This window comes from Equus quagga, chromosome 14 (genome assembly GCF_021613505.1).
Source record: "Equus quagga isolate Etosha38 chromosome 14, UCLA_HA_Equagga_1.0, whole genome shotgun sequence".
In the NCBI taxonomy this organism is placed as follows: domain Eukaryota; kingdom Metazoa; phylum Chordata; class Mammalia; order Perissodactyla; family Equidae; genus Equus; species Equus quagga.
Genome location: NC_060280.1, coordinates 5,230,190 through 5,258,154, shown reverse-complemented (window position 1 = coordinate 5,258,154; position 27,965 = coordinate 5,230,190). Strand labels below are relative to the sequence as shown.

The 27,965-nt window shown below is 40.6% G+C and overlaps 1 protein-coding gene across 1 annotated transcript in view; it reads right to left on the bottom strand.

The window, feature by feature from the left end:
• Positions 1–2,981: 2,981 nt before the first annotated feature.
• Positions 2,982–27,965, bottom strand: part of SLC5A12 (solute carrier family 5 member 12) — a 47,559-nt gene continuing 22,575 nt past the window's right edge. Inside the window, exons 9-15 of the mRNA XM_046637472.1 lie at positions 23,802–23,914; positions 18,203–18,270; positions 13,892–13,978; positions 11,486–11,655; positions 8,404–8,507; positions 5,251–5,378; positions 2,982–3,410 (exon numbers count right to left, since the gene is read on the bottom strand). Coding sequence (XP_046493428.1) covers positions 3,258–3,410; positions 5,251–5,378; positions 8,404–8,507; positions 11,486–11,655; positions 13,892–13,978; positions 18,203–18,270; positions 23,802–23,914 — 823 coding nt within the window. The 3' untranslated portion in view covers positions 2,982–3,257. The remainder of the gene's footprint in view (positions 3,411–5,250; positions 5,379–8,403; positions 8,508–11,485; positions 11,656–13,891; positions 13,979–18,202; positions 18,271–23,801; positions 23,915–27,965) is intronic.

Below are 27,965 nucleotides of genomic sequence, written 5' to 3'. Positions count from 1 at the left end.
CTAACTACTTTAATGATTTACCTCTGTAAATTCTCAAACAACCCTGTTAAGTAAGGACAATTTTTGTTCCTTTTAATTTGTGAATAAACTAACATTTAAAAAGCTTTGCCCAAGATAATTTGTGCCAGAACTTACATATGAACCTAAGCTCTTTGACTCCAATCTCTCACCTCAGTCAAGGAGCTATACTTCTTGCTCCAAACAGTGACAAAGAGAATGTCAGTCATCAAAATGAATCCATTCAGGGGGCCGGCCTGGTGGCACAGCGGTTGGGTTCACATGTTCTGCTTTGGCGGCCCGGGGTTCCCTGGTTCAGATCCCGGTGCAAGCATGGCACTGCTTGGCAAGCCATGCTGTGGTAGGCATCCCACATGTAAAGTGGAGGAAGATGGGCACGGATGTTGGCTCAGGGCCAGCCTTCCTCAGCAAAAAGAGGAGGATTGGCAACAGATGTCAGCTCAGGGCTAATCTTCCTCAAAAGAATAAAATGAATTCATTCAGAATGAGTGAAAGACACATCAAGATCATTCTGCTCCATTTTTTTCAATATTTGTGATTGTGTTCAAAAGATAGAGAGACTGGCATCAAGGTTGGCACATTTAAGGCCTTCCTAGAAGCTCATCATTCATAGCCCCATTTATTGAGAATATTCCTGCTCATTCCATGCAAAAACAGACACAAGTTTAACCCATTTCCATGGCTTGGATTGAACTTGGCCCTGGACAGAACTTATGTTGCACCAACAGCTTTGACAAAACTCAGCTGCCATTCCAAGGGAGGAGTGAGGGTACAAGAGGTACGCTGGGACCATGACTACTCGGCGACTCTGTTGACTCTGCACTTCGTAGTTCCCCTCTGCTTCGCTACCCGGCAAACATGGATTCCCATGTGCTCTGTACCCGAAGCCTTAGATTTTTGCATGTTCAATTATGAAGAAAGGGGTTGGGTGAAATCCTTATATTGACCTCCAAAAGCTCTTGAAATGCTACCTCATAATGCCATAGGTTCCATTACGTGAAAGAAGACAGAGCATTTTTATAATAATAATAGTCTCCTCCTGTTGCAAGTCGTTTTATGCTTTGATAACACTTCAGGCAAGAGAATTAGTGACTAGAAAGGAAAGAGGATCCTAAAAAACTTTCAGGAAAGTGCCGACCTAATGAAATATCTGTAGGATAATTTGTAAGTAAAATTTGCAAGAGAATCTGAGCAAAATGAAAAACTATCTGGTACATTTTGTTTTTGTGCAATTCCAAATGAAAGTTCAAAATCTTGAAATGCATTCCACATCATAAATAAATAGAACATGTATATTAAAATATATGTAAAAATATGAAATATATTTATACGTTATGGCTTCTGTTACTCTAACACATTCTTAGGCTTGTTGTTCTGTTCCTTCCCTATCATAAGAGATTAACTAAGCCAGTGAGATTTGGCCCAAATTTCAACATTCACCTGATAATTTTTTAGGTTCTAATTCATAGGAGTGTCCTAACTACTAAATCATTTGGAAAATAATTGCACGCTCAAACCGCAGGATCTTAGATAGACAGCTTCATTACCTTGCTGGACCTCAAAAATGTTTCTAGAAATTCTGTTCCTTTTCGTTTTCTGATTTTTTTCCAAACATACCCCTTTTTACTTCTTTCTTCCTTTTTCCAAATGTATTTTTTCTCATCTCTCTCATAAACCATAGCCAGTTCTCTCGTCCTCTTCCTCTGTCCTCCTCTCCTATTTGAGACTGGAGGGAAGAAGGCATGCCTTGAGCTGGGGCTTACAAACTCCTTTTGTTTTCAATTCCTCTATTGATTTTTCCACTCCTTCTATCTTCTCTCTCTAATGATAAGTACCGATTCCACAATTTTTTCCATATCTCATGTTTCTTTCAAGGTTTTCTCCTCCTGGGTCACATTTAAACAACATAGCTTTGGGGACTCATCATGCATGCCTATTCAGACATTTCTTCTTACTCTGTTGACATACTGTTTCTAGGCCTCTTGATCTTCCTGGCCACCAGAATAACTATCCGACACCTGCCCTAACATACCTAACACCAGACATTGGTCTGTTCCCCACTATCATTCCTCTGATCTAGCCCCTGTGGCACTGCTCCTTTTTTACCTTGTACGGATTTCATTTCTTTGCTTCTTCCAAAAAGCTTTCACTGCTTTTCCATTGGTTAACTCACCTTTTGATTTGCAGTCCCACCTTACTCCAGAGCTTTAAAAATTATTTTCTAAAGTTCAACTATTAAGATATTTACTTCCGTCACCTCAGCCTGATGGAACATATTGAGCTGGCAGGCATGAGCCGAGAGAGCAGAGGAGAAATCCTGGGGACCAGTATGTTGCACCAAAGAAGACCCTATGGCTAGTGAAATCTCCTGTGGGCTGGTAAGCTATTTGCAAGGTCCTTTAACACAAAGCTATCTTAACAGCCTCCTCTAGGACATCCGTTTCTCCTTTAGTCAGCCCTGGAGAAAGACTCCAGACTTCTTCTTGAGCACAGGCCAATCTTCCATCTTAAGGTGATAGAAAGGAAGAAGAAATACCACACTAAGAGCACTGAGGGAGCAGCGTATCTAGTTGTAATCGCTCCCACTAACTGAGACACACCAGTCTCTCCTCCTGTGCTGAGCAAAATTCTTTTCAGGCTTGGTCAGGACAGCTGTAGTAGTAGCAAGGACCTAAAAGTGTGTGTGTGTGGGGAGGGGGTGGTGTTAATAGCAGTTAAGTGTTCCAACTGAAGCTGAGGATGGGGGATGTGAAAAGTGTCTACATGTGTGTGAAGTATGGTGCATGAGTGGGCCTAATTCCCTCATTTTATCAGCAGTGACAGAGAAGCATTTAATGTGCATATCTTCTCCCACCTTCTGCCTGTAACTTCCAAGGTATTTGATGGTTAAAAACCTTCAAAAAAAAACAAACAAAAACACCCTGAAGTTTAATATGACACAAAACAAAAAAACTGATTCCTTGTACTGTGATGAAATCCAGTTTTAATCCATTCATGAAGGAAGTTGCTAGGGCACCTAAGGCTTGGCTGTTTTTTCTCACGTGAAAGTTGAGGTCTTCCAAAAAACAGCCTGGGGAACAGTCACTTTATTTGTACTCATAAATACATATAAATAGACATTAGACATCTCTGTCTTCTAGCAGTGGCAACTACGCAAGTCTACTAACCAAAAGGCAAGAAGCATGTGGACTGTGCATATGTGTGTGTGTGTATGTGTGCGCTTGTGTGCGTGTGTTGCCTTAGAAATGGGTAATCTTCTCTAATGCCATGTTGGTGTAGCTTTTGTCCTTGGGATCATAGCCTGGAAGATGGACCAGGCTTTCTTGCTTAAGTCCATTCTGTAAGACCGATTCGTCCCCTTGTTTCCAGGTGTTGCCGTTCTCAAGGTTTTCCTGAGGAAAATGGAAAGACACTTATTAGTGAGATAGTCTTGACGTATTCCAAATCAAACTGAGTGGATCTTGCTTAGGCTTCCTCCTTGGAAAAAAATGATATACAGAGTGAAATCAGTACAAATAGCTCTGACCTAAGGTACTTCCTAATAGATAACTTTGATGACTCAATCCATATAGGTATTATTTGTAATGATAATAAAAACAGAAAGAAAAATTTAGTGAACATTTACAATATATCTTGTGTTGTGTGAAGTGTATGTTTCTCTCATTTAGTAGTGTTTCTTCCTAAGGACAGGTTAACCTGTGCTTCAGATGGTGGTGGCCCCTTTTGTCCTGTAAACAGCAAGACCTCTTGATCGGAACAGGGGTACCTGTACTCAGACTCCCCTGGAGGCTGCTCTGCGTTATTCTTTGGCAAATGAGCCCAAGAGTAACATACTAAGTGTTCCCTCCCACTCCCACCTCAGCCTTGGGGACAGAAGCTGCCTGCATCAATAGGATTTATCATTTCTTCCAGGAAATTCTTGCCCAGGAAGATAAGTCTGAGAACCAGTAAATAACTTGATTCTTTCCTTCTAGAACTGTTTCAAAATCCATTTATCCAAATAATACACTGCCCAACCAGCCACCTTCCCATTCTGAGCCCATCAAGATGGCACTCTCCTTACTGCAACAAGGATTAAACTCAGCTTTACTTCATAGACATGTTATTCTGGCATGGGGGGGGGGGTAGACGAGCATCCGACAACTTAGGTGATGTGACGTGGGTGAGGAGCCCTCTACTAGAGAGTGAAATATCTGAGGCTGAAAGAATGACAATAAGCCCTAACTAAAAAGAAAAAACAGTCTTACATTCCTGCCCTTAATCAGGCTGAGAGGACAGATATGGATAAGACCAGCTGCAAACCTAATGGAAACATTCCTTCTCCTGAGGTCCCACGGTTGTCAAAGCCACAATAAGTGAGGGATTTTCGCTCTCATACCAGTGCTTCCCAGACAGCTTTGTCTTCATTCCGACTGCCCTTAGGCCCCTCTCAGTCCTTCAGTGACAAAATTTGTATCCATCTTCCCTCTTGTCACTGGTAACATTCCCTGGCTCCTCTGGAGTGCCCCTGCCCCTGCCTGCACTGTGCCAAGTTAGGAAGTCCACTTTGGTCTGACCACAGGCTGTTCCCGGAGGTCTCTGGCTGATGTGACCTTACCAGTCCTTGAACAGCATCTCTAGCCCCTCCTGGCCCACTCACAGTCCTCAGGGGGATAAGGAGAGCTGGGGCTTATGTGCACCTGCTGCTCCTCTACCTAAGAAGTTGCCCCAATAAATCTTACTTTCTATTTACACCCCACAGAGGTAGAGAAGCTTGTTTCTAGGTCACTCTGTATGGTCTCCCCCTAGTTCTCGGATGAAAGCTGAAGTTCAGAGAGGTCAAATAAATTACCCAAGGAAGGTAAGACATGGCCTGGGGATTGAACCCAAGGCTGCCTGACTCTAAGCACACACTTCTCACCTTATTCTAGACAGGGCCCCTATTTCTTTCCTTGTCTAGTATTCATTTTTATATGTTTCCTAGAATTCACACTCACAGGGCCTAAAGGGAACTTTGGAAATTGATGACTTACAATGCCAACAATTCAGCCCAAAGGCACATTTACCTGTCAGCATAGTTACTTGCTTCGAAGCTCATTAGCTGAGGTCATGAAGTTGACACCCATGTTCTTTCAGGTTCTTGCACTCACTGCCTTCCCTCCCTGCACCCACCCTTGCAAATGGTTTAAATGGGCAAGAAGAGAATCCTTTTGGGCCAGGGCATATTTTTCAGAAGCTCACACATCGGCTCACCTGCTCTGTCCCACTGTCATGCTGAACTCCACACCAGCACAGAGTTTTGTATTTCTTAGACCAAAAACAAAATAGATTGCAAACCGGTCTAATTAGTAGTGGTTGGATATCCTGGCCGCTTTGGTGACCTATAAGCAAAAGGACAGATAGATTAGGTGGTTGCGTGCTTCCAGGACTTCCCTTAAGGATTTCGGCATCGTCAGCTGGAGAAGTAGGTCACTTCTTAACATAAGGGGGAAAACAAGACTGACTGGTTAACAGACAGAAATGCGTAACTGCTCACTGGATGTAGGGCAGTTGGTTTCTAAACATCCACAAACTGTCAGGGCAGTCAAGCTCACAGCCATAGAGTTCAACAGATAGAGAGAATATATTTATTTTTAAATATTGATTATGGAAAGCTCTACTAGTCCCCTTTGTAGGCCAACAGAGGGGATAGCAGGAATTACATAATTTCTTTTTTCAGGAAAGCTCTCAGTTTTCAACCGAATGAGGTATATTAGAGGTCATCAGAGTCAATATTGGTAAAATTAGGAAGATTATTTGTACCGTTTCTTCTTCCTTCCAATCCAGCATCCTGAACAGGCAATCAATCCCTCATGTTCCCTGCAGCTCCTCCAGACTCTTCTGACCCCTCCTTCCCAATCATTAAGACACACCTGTTCAATGTCCATCCCTTCAATCCTGCTGTGGAACAAGAGTCTCTGGCCAGCAAAGCCTAAGCTATTATTTACTGTCTAGCTCTGGACGTAAAAAGTTTGCTGACCTCTCTGTTAGATCTTTGATCCTCTCAGAGAAATTTTCTAGATTGTATCAAATTGCCAGGAATCATGTGTATATATGGACAGTAAATATTTTACGCTTTGCTGGCCAGAGGGTCTTTGTTGCAACTACTCAACTCTACCTTTGCAGAGTGAATCCACCATGGGCAATAGCAAATGAATGGGCGTGACTATATTTCTTTAAAACTTTATTTATAAAAACAAGTAGCGGGCCAGATTTGGCTTTAGTTTGCTGACCCTGACCTAAGAGGTAAAGTTAATGAATTGATAACTAATGAATTATATCTAAGACCTGCAGCCCTATGATAGTTGAGGTAAACAAATGGCAAGATTCAGATGAGTGCAAACTGCTGCACATGGGAAAACAGGACAGCATGGATCTACGCACAGTGGCCTTGTAGTGTGATGTTCTGGACACTGGATAAACCAACAAGGGTATTAGTTCTTGATTTGGGAAATGGTATTTTCATTTCACATGGTTAAAGGAATGAAAGGAAATAACTTTTAGCTGCCCCGTAGAATTTTACCAGTAGTAACGAAGACTTTAAAGTATATCTTGGGTCAAATCACCTTTCAGCAGCTGATGCAGAGAATGACTCATAATATAAACTATTTGAAGGTGTTAATTAACAGAGATGTAACTATATTTATCAATATGTATGAGTAACCTAAATAGCGTATCTTTGAACTGCTAAATTATCCAGGAGAGGCAGAATTGAAATCATCACCCATTAAGATCAAGCAAGACAAATAGCAAGACCAAGATAAAATAGGACACAAAATGAGCAGGCCCACAAAAAGTCTCCGGTCTTCCCTGTTGACCCTCTCCTACAAACATTTAGACATTTTTAAGACATTTTCAAAGTGACCAGACCAAAACATGTCAAGTTAGCACTAGGGCCTCATTCGGAAGATAGGTGCCATGGAGGCAAGAGTCTCCAGAGGCAAGGATCAATACTCTTTCCAAAGATTTGGTGGAGTGGCACAATTAGACTCTGACAAAGTGCTCCCTTTTCATCTTAAGGATATTTCACTATGACTTTTTCTACATTTGTAGAAAAAGAAAATGTAGGGATTAACACCAGGACAGTTATTCATGCTCAAGATGGCAAAAAATTTTCAATATGTGCAATCAACACAAGAACATGTCAATTCTGACATGCATCTGGAAAATATCTAGACTGGCAAGCCACAGGATTTAGTAATTTAGAAATTACTAAATTTTAGGATTTCCTACTTTGGAACCAGGTGGCTAAAACTTTGGCTGTCTTCTAAAGTTGACGGGTCACTTGACTGATAAGCACAGGTGTATCCCACCAGCATCAAGGAAGCCCCCACGGTTGTTGGGGCAGACTCTAAACACAATGTACAGACAACCTTTCATCTGAATCCATTTATATAAAGAAAAATACTTGGGAAGTTGTAACTAAATGAATGGCTGGAGTTACAAAATTCGTTCTATTCCTTTTCACACTCAAGATTGGCTTAAATTTATGTGAATAGCTGGTGATGTCATGCCCAGAGTACTAGGGCATTGGAGCTTACACATAGCATTTCCAGTCACCAGAAATGTTGCCATCCAGATTATATGAGTAGAAATCTTGACTTCCCATTGCCGATGGGGCTTATGGGTATGTAATGGTAGTGGAAAAGTGGAATATCTTAATATTTTATTCAGCTAAAATATATGCTCCAAGGAGGCAAAGTTGCACGATTACAGTGGCTCTGTTCTACCCCATCCTCCCCCACCAACCCCTCATGGGCTTTGGCATAAAAAGGACGTTGAACCAACAGAGGGACTATGACTCAAAGTACAGATAGTAAACAGCGGTACCAAAAATGGCTGACAGTGAAGGTGCTCACTGTAGAGAGCTCCATGACCCTGGAGGTTTGGCCTCCAAAGGACAACATTTGCAAGAGGAACGGTAAGACTCTCCTCGGCTGATCCATTAGGTTCATAAAGGCTAGCCTCTGAGAGAGCAAGGTGGTTATGGGGAAAACTCCACTCTCTTACTGAGATGAAGGGGGAAAAAAGCCACTCCTGATATTTAAACTTCCTTACTGATGGTTATGGCACAAAGGATTTTTCATACTCAGGCCTCTGGGGACCATGTGTCAAAATATCTCTTTTTCTCATAATATATGGGGTATATTTAAAAATGTGTCTTATATATATTATTAATCATACATAGAATAATCAGGGGGATGCTTTTGCATACCCATTTGGAGAGAGTAGATATCTCTCTCTGGGAAGAAGAGCTTTTTGTGGTGGACTCAAAATCACACCCGTAAGACAGCCCCCTACTCCACCAATGCATGGGACTAGCCCATGTCTTCCTTGGCCCCAAAGAGAGGAATCCACGTGAGCAACCTGTTAGGAAGCTGATGATGATTCCAGCAGCAATGCATCCCAGGCAGCCCACTGCACTGTAGTAGAGGTAGGAGAGCGAATACCAGGTCTCAGCGATTGCAGGTCTGTGAACGACAACAGCACATGTCACCAGTTTTGAGAGTTCTGAAGTTGTGATCCACAGTGACTTAAAGACTGCTGAAGGCTCATTTTATGTCCTGGCATCTCTCAAAAACTTAAAGTTTAACTTTTGCTATTTGACTATTTTTTAAACACTCAACTGTAGACTGGTTGTGCTTTGTAGTCCACTCAATCCTCTTCATCACTGAAATACAAACATTGCTACTGAAGTACAATTGCAGTGAGGACCATGGCTTCCATTTCTTTGGTGTTATTTATTCTTCAGATAGTTATTAAGCCCATATTTGGTGCCAGAAATTGTGATAGACACTGAGATTAAAAGATGAGTAAGCCACCAAAGTCCAGATGTGGAGCCAACAATCATAAAATGGAGTGGTGATGCCTTAGTGGGACAGGAGCAAGGGATTCTGGGAGCATTCAGAAAGAGTACCAAACCCAGGCAGATGTGGGAGATGGTACCTCAGCTCATTCTTGAAGAACAGTTAGTAGTTAAGTAAAGAAGACAGTCAGGACCCTGATTTAGCATCCTAAAAAGAGGACAGAATAAAAATGGGCAGGGAGGAAGAAACAACATGGTGGGCCTGAGAACTATAAATAAGTTGATAGTGTTTGTCCGTAAGACTTCTGGAAGGGAATGACTCTAAACTAAATGAAACTCAGAGGCAAATGGAAGGAAGATAGTGGAGTGCTCATACACCATATAGAAAGGACCACCTATTCGGGACCACAATCCTATGCTGTGTTCTACCTACTCCGTCGCCCAGTGCAGCCCACAGTAGGTTCTCCACCTGCCATGCAAAGTCAAGGAGCTAACTAGCAAAGGAGTGCTCTGATTGTCTCTTTAAGAAAAGGAGGCACTGATAACTCTTCAGTTTCTGGGCAGCTTCAAACTGTTTGCATCTGGAGTGATGCAAATGGAGTCTACACGCAGATCTCCTGGAAGAGCCGTTAGAGTTTGTCTCCTTTCTTAGTGGAGTGATGCTTTTGTTGCAATGTCAGTAATGTCCTATAAAGACACTGCTGATACTTAGCAAACAAGTTTGCTTAACTTTACATCATAGGGAAAACTGCACACTTACAATAGGCAGGTGGCAAAAGATGTGACACAGATGATTACATTCTCTCAGGGCCAGCAACCTCCTATCAATGTGAGTGCTTTGATTTTACTTTTTAAATAGATGTCCTGGGAAGATGACTTACCTGCCATTTGAAAACATCCCCTCTTATTTAATGCTATGTGGGAATGCAAACGAAACTGTGCTAGAGGTTCCCTTTCTTAAGCTAACTGTACCCGCTACACTCAAGCACCTCTGCCCTGGGCCCAGAGTCACTATTTCAGGACTGCGTGACATCCTAGTAATGAGAGGTCCTTTCTGCTTGCAAAGATGGGCTATGAGATGGGGGGTAAAGATGAGTCCTGCTTTCTAGGGAGGAAAAGAGAATGGAAGAAACTTGAATGTATTGACTATTTCCTTCATGCAATTTTTCCTCATTTAATGAAGGAAACACATTACGTGACCTCAAGGAGTTTATTGTCTAATGCAAAAGCGGGACAAAAGTGGAGGAGAGCAGAGCAAAGAACAACATAGTACACGGGGTGAAGACCACGTCCAGGCTGCCTTAGGAGACAGCGGTGTCATCTTGTGGGCATTTTATGCAAAAGTGACTGTTGCTTGATGAAAGACCCAAAAGTAGGAAAGAGTGGGATGTGCCTAAGGCAAAACTGACAGAATCCAGATGAGAAGAAGGGGAAGGCAGGGCAGTAACACTGGAAACAGGGTGGTCTCAAGGCTTGGAAGACACTTCATTCCAGGAGAGAGTGTGTCCTTCCTTCTGTAGGCACATGGAGCGCTGAAGACATCTCAGCGCAGCTGTCATGAGTTCAGAAAGGTGCATGAACGTAGTGGCTGCTTGAACAGGATGGATTAGAAGCGAATAAACGGGAGGAAGGAGGGAACCTGATAGTGCAAGGAAGGTAGCCTCCTGTCCTGCAGCTGGTAATGATGAGACCAAGAAGGTCAAGGATGACAATGGCAGTGGAGAGGAGAGGCTGTGCCAGGCCTGGAGAGATCTTCGGAATTGCAATTTGTCAAGTTATCTGGTAATTTTAAGAACATAGGACCCAGAGGAAATGGGCCAAGAACATGAAAGTGTTGATGAGAATCAGAAAAGTGCTGCCCAAAATTGAGATACTTTTCCACAAATCCTACATTTCTTAGATTTGTCCCTACACACAATTAGAGAATGCGCATTTATTAAAGCCAGGTACAGAGCTACTGGCTATATATGTCTACCCGTTTAATCCTCTCAAACACCCACTAAAGTATACACTATCACCTTCATTTTTCAGTCATGGACTCAGAGAATTCAAGAAATGACAAGTTAGTAACTGGGGTAAAGATACAGAGTGTATAAATGGGAAAAGCGAAATCCAAACCCAGTGCTTCTGATTTCAAAGGCCGTGGTCTTCTCCCCACACCATATCATCTCCTGTATTTTGGTATCTTAAATTACTTATCCCAGCCAGAAATAGAAAGGAAAACCCTTCATTAAAGCCTGTATAGTTTGATTTAGAAGCTGTAAGTTCACAGCACGCTTCTAACTCAATATGTCCAGTTTTTCTCCTCATTTCGTTGTTCGTAAACCTCTTCTACTCAGATCCTTTATTTTTTTTGAGGACACTTTCCTCATGCCCATCCACCTATTTTCAGATCCTCCACTATTTTTTCTGTTTTGTGCTCATACCACCAATTACCCTCTGCCACGTTCCCTCCTGTCCACCGGAATGCAGAGGCATGGACAGCTGCAGAAAGCTGGGCCCGGGGCCTCTCTTCTATGCTGGGCACGGCCCAGAGTGATTCTCATAGGAGAGCAAGATAAATCTCGCCAGCTTATTGCTGCAGAAACTCTCACCCGGTTCCCCTCTCCCTGGGACTTCGCACCGTCTTTAAGGTCAGCATACCTGCTGGTTAGCGCTGGAGGAGACATCGGTTCCGTCTCGTTCAATGAGACACACTGGTCTGTTGATAAAGGCAAGGGCCACGTCTTGGAGGCTGGTGCAGGGTAAATGAAGGCCCCAATGGCCACCCAAAATGATAAGGTGATTCCTGACAGCAGCCCTCCTAGTGCACCCTTGACGAAGAGAAAGGAAAGTTAATTAGAGATTTGACCAAACCGTTGAAGGAATAATGAGATGAGGAGTCCTGTGCCTCAGAGCCTCTGACTTTCCACCCCAAATCTGGGCCACACTCGAAGCAGCCCACTCAGACCGCCTCCCTTCCCACTCCCACACTCAGCTTTACTTAGGACTAACGTGTTCCTTAAATGAAGACACGGGAGGGCTTTATAGTGGTCATTATATTTAGATTTCTGGGAGAAAATTTTTCTCTCTCCTTTAGACTTTTTTCTCTTATCACTTAAAAACTGTTGAAATCTCAACTCCCAGTAGGAGAATTTCAGAAGTTCGGGTAGTCCTCAAATAATGGAGACAATGTGGTCATTTTTCATCGACAGCCGTTCTAAGCTATTAAATGGAAACGTTTACTCTTCTGACTCCCAAGCTTGGGGTTTTTGTTTGAGTCTAAATACTATCCAGTGTATCTACTACTCCCGTCATTTAAGGGTTATATTTCTTGACAAACAGTGAATAGTCAATGAGTCATTTCTCCTGTAATGGAGACAGAACAGTGTAGCAGAGACCAGGACCACAGGAATAGGAAATCTGGATGCTCCTCAGCCTCTGCTAGGTAGCTGAACCTTCTCTGTGAGAAAAACAGCTTGTTGTTTTCTCTATTTATTCAGAAAAAAACTTCCTCAATAACAGCACCACAATGTTTTGTTCGTTACTGTTTGGGGAAACTAAAGCAATGCATGGGATTTGAATATGTGTGCCGCGGTCCAGACCAGGGGTCCAAAAACTTCTATTATAAACAGCCAGCTCATAAATATGCTAGGCTTTGTGGGCCGTACAGTGTCTGTCACAACTACTCAAGTCTGCCATTGTAGCACAGAAACAGCCATAGACAATACACAAACAAAGAAGAGTGGCTGTGTTCCAGTAAAACGTTATGGGCAGTGAAATGTGAATTTCACATAATATTCATGTGTTATGAAATATTCTTCTTGTGATTTTTTTTCCAACAATTTAAAAATGTCAAAACTGTTTTCAGCTTGCAAGCCATACCAAAAGCAATAATTTCACCTATCTTTTCTTTGCTTACACCTTGTATTCCTGGGCTTAAGAAACAGGAAATAAGAAAACAAATTCAAAAACTAATGTAGAACAAGGTGTTTTTCCTGACTAAATAGAAGGACCATAATCCACTAACATAGACAAAAAATTGATGTTTAGAATGTACTATGATGCTATGTAGCTAGTTGTTAGTATTTTGTGGCTATGCTGTTACTTTCCCTCATATTATTTCCCCAAGGACATAAGTGTCCTTGTCAACCTCAATATCAGAACAGGTCATTAAAACAAAGTGTCTCCTAGTAGCAGAGGAAGTACTACACGTCCCCAAATGCCCCTGTTTATCCCCTCTCTTCACCTAGCCCCACAAGATTGATCTAGAATAGAGGTCAATAAGGGTCAGGTAGCCACAGAGATCTAATTAGGTGTACCATGTGACTGCCTATAGCATATTAAAAAAATATGCACAGAGTCAGGTTTTCTGGAGTCTAAAGATTTTCTAAAAATACATGCATGTAAGTGTATGGATGGCAATAAGTGAAAAACTGGCAATTTTGCTAGATTGAGAAAAGTATCATAGCTTAAATATTTTAAAAACTAGTATATTATTTTTCCAAATAATTGTTCATTTTTATTTATACTTACCACACAGTCATGCAACCAACATTTACTTAAAGATATGTGATTAGCTTGTCAGCCAACAAAACCAAGAAGATTCATATGTCAGAAGACACCAAGCTTGTCTGCTCTCCCCTTCCTAAATTAGTTCATTAACTTAGTTATGATTTTACATAACTAAATAGAGAAAAAAATGAAATTTACAATTTCTTTAAGTTTTCACAATTGTGTTTTAAATTAAACTATTTCTGAACTCAAATCTATTTTAAATTTCACTTTGTGGGCCTTTAATTTGGAGAAGAGAGTTTAAACCCCAAAGAGTCAGCTTTGATGCCCTGACACACAGTGTTTCTTGACCACCTCTTACTTTCCTTGCTTTCTGCTTCGAAAAAGCCTTCCCTGAAGTCAGAGAGAGGAGGGCTCGCGCTCTGTTGTGGAAAGAAGCTACAGTTTTTCTGTTAACAAGGACAAATGGCCTTTCCAAGGAGGAGTGAAAGGAGAGAGGAAATACCTGGGGCCCAGTCTTAACTGGGAGTCGTGAGAGAAGAGAAAGACTCTTACCTTCCAGTTCACGAAAGGGAACAGGACGCCCAGAGAGAACAAGCCCAACATGGGCCCCCCGCACATGCCGTGGATGCTGAGGGCAGCCTGTGGGGCACAACAGATCAGATAAACACCTCCACTCCCCTGATCCCCCGGCCCACCTGGGACCAGCTCTCCCTTGGACCTGAGATAAAATTCAGTCCTAGTCCTGACTGTGTCACTCATTATATGGCTTCTGGAAATCATTTCTCCTTTCTGGGCTCCATTATAGGCATTTTGTAAAATAATAAAAACACCTGTACATAGAAACATGCATTTGTGTATGTGTGTGTGAGAGAGATATGGAAATGCCTTTGTCAAACTCCCTCAATTTCCAAAGAAGATAGAGCCGTAAAAACGGGATATGGAGCATCCAATGGCCTCCCCACCTTGTCCCAACTTAATGCTTCAACATTGTTGAGGTGTTCTGGGTGGGATGACAGGAGTAGGGTAACAATTATTATCAAAATGATAGACTTGTTCAAACTAAGAACAGCTGATAAGCTGTGTAAGATATGAGACATAAATTATAGATATATTTATTTGGTACATAAACAAATCAATGAGTTCCAGTTTGAGGGAAAACTATATCAACCAAATCCAACTTACCTGTTACTGAGCCCAGCGAGTTGGCAAGGAGCTTTCATTAAACTAATAGCCTATCAACCTAGAGCCTTGTGCCATGGCCTTCCAAGAGTCTGGAGCATACACATGCACTGACATGCATGCAAGTAAGCATGTGCACACGTGCGTGCACACACACTCACACACACATAAAGCTACTCTGCAATGCAGCCATATCTAGAGCTATCAGTGCAACTGGACGGCTCTTCGATCAAGGGGTTTAGATTATTCCAGATCTTATACATCTGAGATCTTATATATCTCATGTCTGTTGGGCACCACCTATGTGCCAGGTAATCAAGATGAACTTCCCAGGAACCCAAAGTAAATGACCTCATTTACTCCTCACCATTACCCTGTTTAGTAGGTATCACTAAGCAGATTTTATAGATAAGAAAATTGGAGTGACAGAAACATACTAAAGGCATAATTCCATTTAGAAGGTGGCAGATGAGAGATTCAAAATATTTAAACTAGTTTTTTTTGGATCTAAAACCCACATTTTGTCTCCTAAAGACCATCTTGAAAAAAACGAGTCAAAAGCACAGACCAAACCCATCATAATGGCCTGCATTTTTTGTTTAAGGAAAAACTGTTCTTGAAAAATTCCATCATTAATAGTCATAATATCTGGATTCTGATTTTGGCCTTGCCTCCATAACTGTGATCTGGAGAACCTTCTGTTATTAACGCAGATTCATTCTACTTCAGAGTCTTCTTTCTCTATGAAAAATTAAGAAATAGGACCAAGGGGCCTTCAAGTCCTCTCCAAGCTCTAAAGTAAGTTCTTTTTTCCAGAAAGATGAGCTGCAAAGCATTGTTATGATTGATTTCCAGGTTAACTTTTAGAGACGTCAATGCCACAAATAGTCTTTTGACAAGACAGTGGCAGACAGGACTAAAAGTGATACTTCTCTCCAATGTCGATGCTAATCTAATATTCTTGACATTCCCTCTGCTGATTGATAGCATGAATTCCTAGCTGCCATCGTTGCTGGATTTGAAAGCTAATTTACTAACAATTATACGGGGGAGTCAATAAGTCAGGAGAGTTGTTTATCTTCCCCTTTGGGGGAAGAAAATTTACAGTTTCTTGCAAAGTCATTAGCCAACATGCCTCCAGAAATAAAGGTCTTCATTTGATAGAGAGAAAGAAAAATCCAAGAGTTTCTTGATTTAAAAAATATGTATATCTGTAGTGTACAAAACGAATCTTCATTTTCTCTTTCTTTCTGTTGTTGTCGTTAAGCATGCTCAGTGGGAGGAAGACTCAAAGCTCACCCAGCAGCCTTCTCCTCCACGGCCAAATCTCATCTCAGCTCCTCCTGCAAGGACACGGCCACGGCTGATGACCTGTGTTTGGGGGTTGGAGGTGCCTGACTGAGGCTTAGCTTTCTCACGTGTCAAGTGAGGATCACAATCCCGGCTTCCTGGGGGCCTTATGAGTATTCAGTGTGGAATCCAAGAGAAAGCTCAGAACAGTGCCTGAGCGCTCCGGAGGACATAACAAGTGCCCCCCAAAGGGTTATCTACTATTATTATTACCTTATAATCATTGTTATTACCTAGAGGCATGCCATTTGATTGTTGGACTGTTTTGAGATTCGGAAAGCACCTTCTTAAGCTGAGATACGGATGTGCCTGAAAGTCATTACAGCCCTTAGTAGGACTAGCTGATAGTCATTAGAGAGCCGCCTGGAGAGAAGGGCCTCTCCCCAAGGGAGCTCTGCAAATCACTGGGCAACAGGCAACGGGAGCTCTGTGCGGCTATTCTCTGTCCCCCGCCCCATTCTCCTCCCACCCCACCCTGAACAGGCGGGTCTATGGTCACGTATTTACAGTGAAACAGGTGTCTTTACTGTGGGTCTTCCCAGAGCCTTCGCTGTGCTCACGGGGGCTGTGGATTTCTGAGGGGCGAATGCAGGGGGCAGCACTTCCCCAAAGCCTACGCCTTTGGAAATTTTCACTCTTGGAACGTTTCACAGGATGAGGGGCTCCAGATCCCACTTTGTAAAATCCTAAACTAAAACACTGAAAGAGGCTTTGTTTCAGGAGCTTAAGGCTGCCTGCCCCCAGGCCCACCGGCAAACACACGCCGTGAATGTGGGTTGGCGTGGTGAACACAACGTTAAACTGGGCTCTAGCTTCAGACTGGGGAACCTGGTTTCGGTCTCCCCATATCTAAAACCTGCATGTGAATGTTGTTCCATTCGATTTAATGTAGCTGAGCCCTTCAGAAAATTAAATAGGGGAATTACGGTTGTCCTCCTGCCACCTGTCAAGTTCAGAGAACTGAGAGGCCATCTTAGAGACAAATACCTCTCCCAGGAAACACAAGATCAGAGTTTTCATTCCCTGCCTACCAGAATCTCCTGTACTGTGTGAACAGGGAGGCACACATTTTAACCAATCAAGAAGGTGGGCCCAGCATACCTGTTTGCATAAGGACAAGCAGATGAGAGCATCGGCCATAACTGCCTCCTCACCATGGCCCAGGTCTCACCCCAGACTGGGAGGAGTCCTGGTCTATTCTGGACCCCTCTAGACCTCAACTGCAAATAGGCTTAAAATGCAAATATCTCTGGAAGAAAACAATTTGGTGATTTGAATGCAAGAGAATTATCACTTAGTCACTTAACTCTCCCAGACATAGTTCGTTGAAGCTTAAGTTGGAAATAATGGACCCTATGTAAACAGTCATTGGAAGGATCAAGAAAAAGACACTGCTCTGGGAACTAGAACAAATGCTCTAAAAGTCAGTGATTACTACTCTCTTACGCTTGTTCATTTCTTCATTTAAGTGACACTTATTGAAAACCTGTGTCATGCCAAGAAAATATAAAGGGTGTCCAAATTATGCAAAGATACAAATGGGATGGAGAGGGTTGAAGTAGAATCAGAAAACTTGCTTCTCTCATGCTGCTTTGGGAGTGGGGGCCATTTGTGGAGGGGGGAGGTGACTCAGGAGATGGGTCACAAACCTGGCTCAGCCACTAACTAGCTGTGAGAACCCGAGCAGGATACTGCCACTCTTTTCTGTAATCATCTACAAAATGAAGAGAATGAAACATTCTCTTTAAGGCTCCTTCTAGCGCTGACATCTAATGGCACCGGAAGTTGGACGTACAGGAGGCTGTTCAGCCTGGACAACAGATAGAGGTGGGTTCATATCCCAGCCCCACCACTCTTTAATCACGTGGTCTGGGGGCACTTACTTCACCTCCCTACTTCTTAGTTCCTTCGTCTGTAAAATCAGTGCATTAGTCACACTACCTCTTAGAGAAGCGATGAAGATTCAATGAGGCAAAATATTTGGGACTGCACCTGGAACACACTAAGTGTTCTACTAATGTTAATTACTGTTTTTTTACTATTATAATTATCATTACCACTTTTATTTCAGGATCATAAATTCTCAGATCTGGATTTTAAAAGGGTGTCTAATTTTATTACAGTGTACCTTGTCACTGAGTCCTATTACTAGTTTTTAATAGTTTCCCCATCTGAAAATAATTTTGGTTGAAATTTTACATGTCTGTTTAATTTGGACCCAGTATCAGAGAGTCTTAGCGTTTGGGACTTGGAGGAATAGGCAAAGCATTAGAAAAGAAAATGGGTAAAAAGTCGCTATGAAGTCCAATGTGTCTTTTCCCCTTCTTTCATTACCTGTATGACACCCCCCATCAGGGACGCAGCCATGGCCATGGAGGTACACAGCACACCAAACAAGAGACCTGCAAGAAGGGAAACCCGTGACCATGAGCAAGCTGGCTGGGAGGGATTCCCGGCGCCCCTGCCCAGCACCATCTGAGGAAGCCCCTCGGGGAGGGGATCTCAGTAAGAACTGTCCTCCCCACTCAGCCAGCACGAGCCCCAGGAAGGGCACTTGGGGGACTTTTCTCCCAAACACATGCTTTCCTAGGTCAGGCAGAATGAGCTGGAATCCAGCCTCCAGCGATTTTTTTCTTCCAGGATTCAAGAAGAAAACCATCATGCGGAAGCAATGTGAAAATCTGGAAAAGGCACTAGTTTAGACTAATCCAGACTAAGTTAGTGGGAATGAATCCCATTTTGACCACTCACCAACAATCAGCTGAAGGAGAAGTTAATAACGTCTCTGGGATTCAGATAGTATCTCATGTTTAGAATGGCTAAATATCTATACACTTTACCTCACAGGTTCTGCAAGTCTGGAAAGACTTTCTGGTCTTTTCCCTTAGTGCTTTATTCATTCCTTCCCGGGGCCCTTAGTCTCTCACGCAATGATCTGTTTGTTGACATGTCTATGTTGGAGTGCTGTAAGGGCCACCAGGCACTGCTCCAAAGCGCCTCTGGAGTCAGAAGTTCCCACTGAGGCAACCAGTGCATGCGACTTAGTCATCTTTTTAAGATGACGCCTTCTTTTAAGCCATATTTGTAAAAGATCTTTGTTTAAAAATCATTTAAAAGTACATTCAATTCCCATTATAACTCATAACATAAATAAAAGAGGGCGTGAGAGATACAAAGGGTTGGAGATAGAGACAGTGACAAAGTGGAGAGAAAACGATTTTGTTCATTCTATTTGAAATTCTCTCTCAGCTAAATATCTCACTGAGTTCCCAGTGTGACTATTAATTCAACGTTGTTGAGTACTGACCACAGGTCAGGCACTTTACTGGCTGCCAGTGCTATAAGGTCAGAGCTTGATTTCTGCCCCAAAGATCTCACATTCTAGGAAGGGACTACACATAAATAAATTAATTTATCCAACAAATACATGTATTTGTTGATATACAACAAATATCCCTGAGAACTGTGTCTAGTGCCTGGCAAGCCCTATGTGTTTGTCATTATTATTATTATTTTATTTCAGGTTTAGAACATGATATTCATGATGTTTATTGTCAGGAACTCACTCAAATTGAAATCAGCCTATCAGCTTTTGACGCCGTAATTTTCAACTTCTCAATAAGATGCAGAAAAATAAGAAAACTCACAACATACTGAAAATCAAGTCTGATCAATAAACACTTTTAAGAATTCTAAAATTGTTCCAATTATCTTTAAGGATAATAGACTAGATTGCAAAAAACAATGTTTGCCCTGATTCCGTATTCTCGATGGATAAGGACAACTCCATCTCCCTGAAGAAAATAACAAAAGACATGTTTTCTCTCTACGATGGATGCCCCCTTGCTGGGCCAGCACGTTTCAAACTAAAGTCTAGGCAGTCATCCTTCAACCCTGGGGTTCTACTTTTTTTGTGCTGATTGATTGATTGAGTCAGTCAGCCCCCAGCCCCAAATCTTTATACCGCTACTAGATTGCAATCAATAGCAACCTGCAAGGCAGGAAGTTGTGGGGAACTTGCTGGGGGTTCCATAAAGACCTAGAGTGTATGGCCTCACAGACAAAAAAGTAGATATGGGAGAGAGAGAGCTCCACAGATGCAGCAAATGCTGTGGATTTTCCCAGTGCTACATCAGCTCAGAGGATCAGACAATAAACAATGGGCATAGGAGAAACTCTTGCCTCGATCCAGCAGATTCATAATATCTGCCGGCAACTGGGAATTGTCCTGGGAGTAATGCCCATCTGCCTGCCGTTAGCTCTAACTCGTTATGCAAGATGGTGAATAGAATCAAGGTAACTCAGATACCCAGGTAATGAACATGTGGTCAGCATTGATCTCTCTTTGTTCAAGGATAAGTACAAAGAAAAAGAAATATGGGATCTATGGCAAAATGTTGTCAAACAAGGAAGTGAATATATTAACCTAAAAGCTCAAACAGAGAGTATGCTTTCTGCAAATAATTTATCTTAGGAACAAGAAAAGAAAGCATTTTGAGAAACTGTTTGGCAATCTCAATATGAGGCAAAAATACAGACTTAGTGAAGACACAAGTACAGGTCAAGAGAAAACAAATGAGATGAAAAAACAGCAAGATAGGGTGCAACACCAGTAAGTTTAGGTGAAGATGGATCCAGGTATGATAAGGAAGGACTGCAAGGGCTTTAAAAATCATGATAGTTGACCAAGCACTTACACTCCTAGATATTTACCAAAGAGAAATGAAAACATGTTCACGAAAAGATTTGTACAAGTATTCTTAGTGGCTCTATTCATTATACCCTCAAAATGGCTCCAGTCCACCCATAGAAGTAGAAGTTTAAAGAGATGGTACACCCACACAATTTCATACCACTCAGGAATAAGAAGGACAAACTACTGATGCACAAAACAACATGGATAAATCTCAAAAAACATTATGCGGAGTGAAAGGAGTCTTACAAAAAAGAGCGCATACTGTGTGATTCCATTTATATGAAATTTTAGAAAAGGTACAACTAATCTACGGAGGAAAATATCAAAACAGCACTTGCCCCTTGAGGGAAGTGGGAGCAGGGATTGACTGGAATGAGCAAGGGAGGACTTCCCAGGTTGATGGTAAAGCTTTATATCTTTAGTGGTTGGGTCACACAAGTGTATGCATTTGTCAAAACTCAGCAAATGTATACTTAACGTTTGTCCATTTTATTGTAGGCGAATTTTACATAAAAAACTTTAAACAGTTACTGAATTCTAGTTAGTAATATATATGCTAAAATAATTAGTGGGAAGTGTATTGATGTCTGCAATTTACTTTTAAATGTATCAAATATTTGAAGGATTAATGGATGGATAGCGAGCTGGATGGATATGTGAAAAAGCAAGTTTAGGAAAATATTAATGGAGAATCTAGGTGGCATAATATGGGAATTTATGGCAAAGGTCTTTAAAGTTTGCTGTATGATTAGTTTTTTTATAATAAAATGTAAGGAACAAAACACAATAGCAGAATTAAAATCATTATTGTTAAGACATTTTCTTTGTGGAGAACCACAGTAACATTGAGAAAAAACTTAAGTTCTTCAAGTTTGCAGAGGAAAAGGACAAAGTTATGAATATAAGAGAAAAGGTGAAGGATATGGAGAGCAAACAACACAAACTGGGAGAACACAAGAATAAGGAGATGATAAAACTGTCAATATCTGCAGCCAAGAAATACACTTACTAGAAAATCAGTTAAAATTTTGAGAATCAACAAGAGTTGGATAAATGGCCCAATACATGCTTTACAAAATAAAAACAAACAAAAAGGTACAGCTTTTCCATAGTGACGATAAACAGTTTAGAAGATATGGCAAAAGCATCCCATTCATAATATCAGTAAAAGGAAAAGAAGGAGGAGGGAGAGGACGGAGAAGAGAAGGAGGGGGAGGGCAACAAGGAAGGGGGGCGGGAGGAGGAGGAAGGAGGGGGAGGGGGGGAAGCTTAAGAAGGAAGCCATGAGCATGATGAATATCTAAGAGAGGAAACATATTATTAAATGGAAACATAAATGCTACCACTAGATGGAAAGCTTACACAGATGGCACTTCTTCCCAAATATATTTTTAGGTTTAATGCAACCCCATTGGGCTGGGGTACAGCTGGATGACATGCAATAAATTATATTAAAGTTCATCTGAAAGAATAAATAAGCATGAAGAACTAAAACATTTTTTTCATAAAAAAAGAAAAGTAACAGTAGAAAATTTTAAAATTTTAAACTTAAAAAAAGTGACAAAGTAGTTCTACCAGATATTTGAAATAAAACACAACAAAACTATAACATAAGACAAGCTGGTATTAGTCCTGCAATTGATAAATTTTAAATTTAATTGAATGAAAATAAGTATATATTATGAAATATATTCTTATGGATGAAAGAATTTTATATTGTATATTATTATGATTAAAAATAGTAAAAACCACTGAAGAATATTGGATTAATTAATGATGCTGAGAAAATTAGCTATATAAGACAAAGAACAATTTAGATCCTCATCATAAATCATAAATCAAATAATTTAAAGATATTGAATATTAAACATGAAATATAAAATTACTTAAAATCTATAGGGAAATATATAAATGGGTTTTGAATGAGAAGAAATTTGTAAGCATAAAGAAATGGATGAAATAGATAAAGAAATTATAATATGCATGATCACATATAATATTATAATTTCTACACATCAAAATGTATTTTAAAAAGATCTGGGAGATGTTCTGCAAAATGCAAAGACCATATTTCTTTTAGATATGAAGAGATTTTACAAATAAAATTTCTAATATCTCATCAACAAACAGCCCAAATAGATTCTTCACAAAGAAATACAAATGGCTACTTATCATCTGAAAAATGTTCAAATTCCCTATAAATCAAAAAATGTAAATTAAAGCAAAAACGTGATGTTATTTTGCCCATGAATTTGGCCAGCTTTTAAAAATACTAATATCAAGAGCACAGAGAACTATGTCACCACTCGCTGCTGCCATACATGATGTCCTTGGACCTTGTCGGAACTATTTTTCTTAAGAATTGTCAATGAGTTTGTATTATTTGATCAGGTAATTCTCTTTTGGAAGTTTGTACTCAAGAAAAAAAAATTACAGATGCAGTTAAAGATTCACGTACATGAGTTTTCACGACAATATCACGAAAAAATGAAAAAATAATTCAAAAAGTAACAATGACAAAAATAAGAAAATAAGCTATTTTATAGAGTATTAAACAATCACTCAAAAACCATGTTTTCAAAGAATACATACATGACACAGGAAAACGCTCACTAAAATATGCTAGGAAAAAAATAACCAAGAACAAAATTAAATATAATTTTATTTAAAAAGTACATATATTTTCCAAAATTACCTACATTTTCTATAATAGGTAAATAAGCATATAATTTGTTTAAACTTATAAAGAAGCAAACTTTGTAACACTATAACTCAATATGATAAGTGCTACAGTGATTATAAACATAATTCGCAATTATAAAATTAAGCAAGGAATAATTATTCTTTGAGTTGAGATTACTAGGAGTTTGGTAATAAAGGATTCTTTAGAAAAGAGGTTGGTTTTCTTAGACAAAGTGACTGGCCATGGTGAGCAGAACATCTTCCCATGTAGAGGGACTAAATTGATCAGTACAGAGCAAAATCAAGAGATCTGGCGGATCTAGAGTTTAGGGTGAGCACAGAAGAGCGTGGAAAATAAGGTTGGTGAAAGGTAAGCTACCTGGCCATTCTTTCCCGGTACTCGTGGAAGTATAAGAATCTACATGTGAGGTTCCTCGTGTATCTCAGTGTGCATTTGTGCCTGTAGGAGTGTCCTGAATAGCATGTGCAGGATTTTGACATGTACCCCATGTACATTTCATGATGTGGAAGAGCAGATCCACCAGCTGTACCTACATAAGCCTTTACTGATCCAGGTGCTCAGCTTGTCGGAGAGATGGGGAAAACAACTCTTGACAAAATCCTCGAAGGTCACTGTTGCTAAGGCATTGATGCTGGCAGCCACGGTGCTGCAGGGAGAGAAAAGCGAGAACACAGTCCAAGCTAAATAAAGCTGACCAGCTTGCCCTGTCGTCCAGGGCAAGTAGACAAGGCAGGGCTTTAGAAAACACAGATGCAGACATGTCCTTATTCTGGGACTCCCAAGGAAGTATGTGGCCTGTCTGCTCACTCCTCAAAGCTGCTTCTGTCCTTAATGCCCTTTGATTTCTTCCTCAGACTCCAGGAAGACGCTGGGCTTTCACATTCTAACTTCCACTAATTCCCCGTAGACATTAAATGCGTTAGCAGGCAGTAGCAGAGAGACTGTGTGTGTGCGTGTGTGTTTAGGTTGGACTTGAGGCAGAAAGTAGTGACTATCCTCATCTAGGAGTCAGCACAGTTTGCAGTTAATCATTCATTCCTTCATTCCTTCACGTATGCGTCCATTCATTCTGGGTGCTAGGCATACAGTGGTGAACCAGGAAGACGTAGACCTTACACTCTACTTAGTGACACAGACATTTAACAGCCAATTATACGCTTGATGACCATGCTTATGAAGGAAAATGACAAGGTGCCATGAGAGGATGTCTTGCAGAGACCTAAACCGGGATGAAGTTAGGAGATTCTTCCTTAGGAAGTGATGGTTAGGATAGGCACTGAAAGGACCCATGCAAATTGGTGAAAAGATGGTCAAGAATAAAGGAAAATTACAGTTAAATGCCACAAGATAGAAAGCTTGTTGCATTCAACAAACTGAAACCAGCAGAGTGGCTAGAATGCAATTAGTTAGGGAGACGGGCAAACGGCGAGACTGAGAAGAGCGAAAGCCACAGCTGCGTGACAACTCGGATATCCTCTCTCCAACTGTCCAACCAGAGTGCAGTCTCGTGCTCTAAAACTCACTCAGGTGAAGAGGACCTGAAAGTGGGGGTTTTCTTTGCAGAATAGCAGGAAAGCTTATTTAATTCCTCAGATACATCAGGAATATTTTAGCTAGTAGACTAGATATCTATATTAAATTCCTGTGATGCAAAGTCACAATCACAAAGTTCTGGGGAAGAAACAAGCTGATGAACAAAACCTGGCCAGCTGTGTGTAAGTTTTCCATTGATATTCATTAGCTGATTACTTTGCTGTCCTCCGTGCTCATGTGAAGACAAGCTACAGCTTGTCTTCCAATGTCTTCCATGTCTTCTAATGGCATGGAAGAAAATTTTAACTTTCCCTTTTTTCTGTAATGCAAAATAATAGGACCATTAATTTTAGCTGTAGGTTACTTCAGTTGGAATAGTTCCAGGCCAATCTTGTGCAAGAGTTACAAATTCCTGCCCTAAATGACAGATGTAGCAGGTAGAAACTTCCTAAGACTCATTTCTGGAAAGTGAAACTCTAAGTACTTCAGGGTACCATTCTCATTTTCCTGAGAATCAAGGCATGGTATACGTTCCCTGTAAGACTCCTCCTCTGTCTGCAGCTCCGTGAAGGTCAAATAAAGAAAGGAGATGATCAAGTGAAAAGAGCTTCCATGCTCCCAACATATATGGCGGAAAGTTTCAACCATTAGGGTTAACCAGTAAATTCACTGGGAGAGAGGGAGCAAAAAGCTAGATTTGGCCCAGAAGGATCAGATTTGTAGACTCTCTGCTGGGGTGCTTTTGCAATTTCTCAGATTCTAAAACAGCTACAAGATGGTGGACGTCTTTTTTTTTTTCTCTCCCTTAACCACTATCCCTTTATTCTATTCCCACTCCTGTCTTTCCCTTTCCCAATCTGACACCCTCCTTAACATTGTAGCAAAAGTCATCTCTCTATATCATGCACTGTCCAGGGTGTCCGTTTCTTGGAATTTTTGCACTTGAGATCACAAGAGTGAACCATTTTTTTATGGGGGAATACCTATTCACAGGTCTATTTTTCCAGTCCAGAGAGAGTCAGCCTTAGAGTAAGAGGAAAAAAAAAAAACCAAAAAGCTCTGTAGAGAGGGCCGACATAAAAGCTAGAGTGTCCCCTCTACTTCTGTTTGGTCGTCTGGTGCTCACGGTTTCTGTCCTCAATTCCCTTAAGATCCTAGTACCAGCACCACAGAACAATCTCACTTTGTGGTACTGTTGCAAAAATCCTAAAAAGAATATCAGTGAAAATAATTCAGCAGTACACTGGATTAAAAGTAACCATAAGCAAGTTAAAGTCATTATATGAATTCGAGGATGTTGCTGTTTTGGAAATTTGTTAACATAGTAATACGTCAAAAGTTAAAAAAAGACAAAATATCCATTTTGAAAATGCCAAAATTTTACCAAAATCCAATATCTCTCCCTCATAAAAATATTTTGTAAAAGTAGAATAAACATATACTTTTTTGTTGTTTTTTTTACAATTTCATTAATTTTATGCAAATGTTCTTAAACGTAAAAAAATCTTTGAAATGAAAACTTGATCTCATATTTAATGGTGAAATCCAAGAACCGTTCCCTTTAAAGTACACGACAAACAAGGCTTTCTGCTCTCCCTCAATTATTTATCACTGTTCTCAAAGCACAATTATATAAGATAATGAACATACAACTGTAACTATTAGAAAAGAGAAAACTCAAAAGTAATTGCAGATATCATGATTTCAGTACAAATTCCAAAGAATTAACTGAAAATAATTGGGAAAAAATCCTACATATCAAGGGAAATTCTATCATAGAAAAAGTAATGAGGGAGCCACCCGGTGGTGTAGTGGTTAAGTTTGCAGACTCTGCTTCAGTGGCCTGGGGTTCACCAGTTTGAATCCTGGGCACAGACCTACACATCGCTCATCAGCATGCTGTGGCAGCATCCCACATACAAAGTAGAGGAAGCCTGGTACAGATGTCAGCTCAGCGACAATCTTCCTCACCAAAAAAAAAACAAAGTAATGAATAAGTACCAGCCTAACAGATATTATCATATTTTAAAGCACAGTCATTAAAATTATTAATATTGGCATAGTTGTGGACAAATAGACCAAAGAAATGTAAAAGAGAATCCAGAAAAAGTCCTGAGTACATAGAAGAATGTAGGAGATAATAAAAATAGTATTTCAAATCAATGACAAAAAGATGGCTTATTTACTAAAAAGTAATGGGACAACTGGCTACTGACTTAGAAGGAAAATAAGGCAGGAGCTCCACTTCATTTCTTATCCCATATGTATAGTCTAGATGATTTAATGATTTTAACATTTAACAAGACAATAAATATACTAGAATGGTGTCTGGGTGATTAGTTATAATGATGGAATCGAGAAACCTTTCTCAGAATATTAACCCAGAATCCATAATGTAAAAGAATTGGTTAATATAAATTAAAATCTCCATATACTCAAAAATACCATTAATAAAGCAAATACACAAAGGAAAAATGAGAAAAAATGAGACATATATCAATAGGGTATTTTCCTTATATGTAAAGAGAAAACCTTAAAAAAATTAACAGAGAACATGACATTTTCTAGAAAAGAAATACAAATGTCCAAAGACAGTAGGGAGAAGTAGCCAGTCCCACTTAAGATCAAGGGAATTCATATTAAAATTACTTACCATTCTTTCCTATCAAATTGGCAAGTTTAAAAGTTTGAGAGTACTCAGCATTGATGGTGGTGTGCAGGAGACACTAGTGTTTTCAGTGTACAAACTGGTGCAAATTTTTGGAAGTCAGTTTAGCAATGTCCATGAAAAGTTTAAATCAATATGTATTTTGACACACTAATTCTACTTCTTGGAATGTAACCTACATATATCCTTACACAATCTCAGAAAGATATACATGGTCGTGTGTTACACACTGATGTTTTGTGTCCCCTCAAAACTTGTAGGTTGAACCCTAACCCCCAGTGTGATGGTTTAAGCAGGTGGGGCCTTTGGGAGGTGATTAGGTCATGAGGGTGGAGCCCTCAGGAGTGGGATTAGCGACTTTACATAATTACTCTCTTTTATGGAGACCCCAAAGTGGCCCCTCGTCCCTGTCCCTTCCACCATGTGAGGACACAGTGAGAAGATTACCATGAATGCACCAGAAATCGGGCCCTCAGCAGACACTGACTGCCAGCAC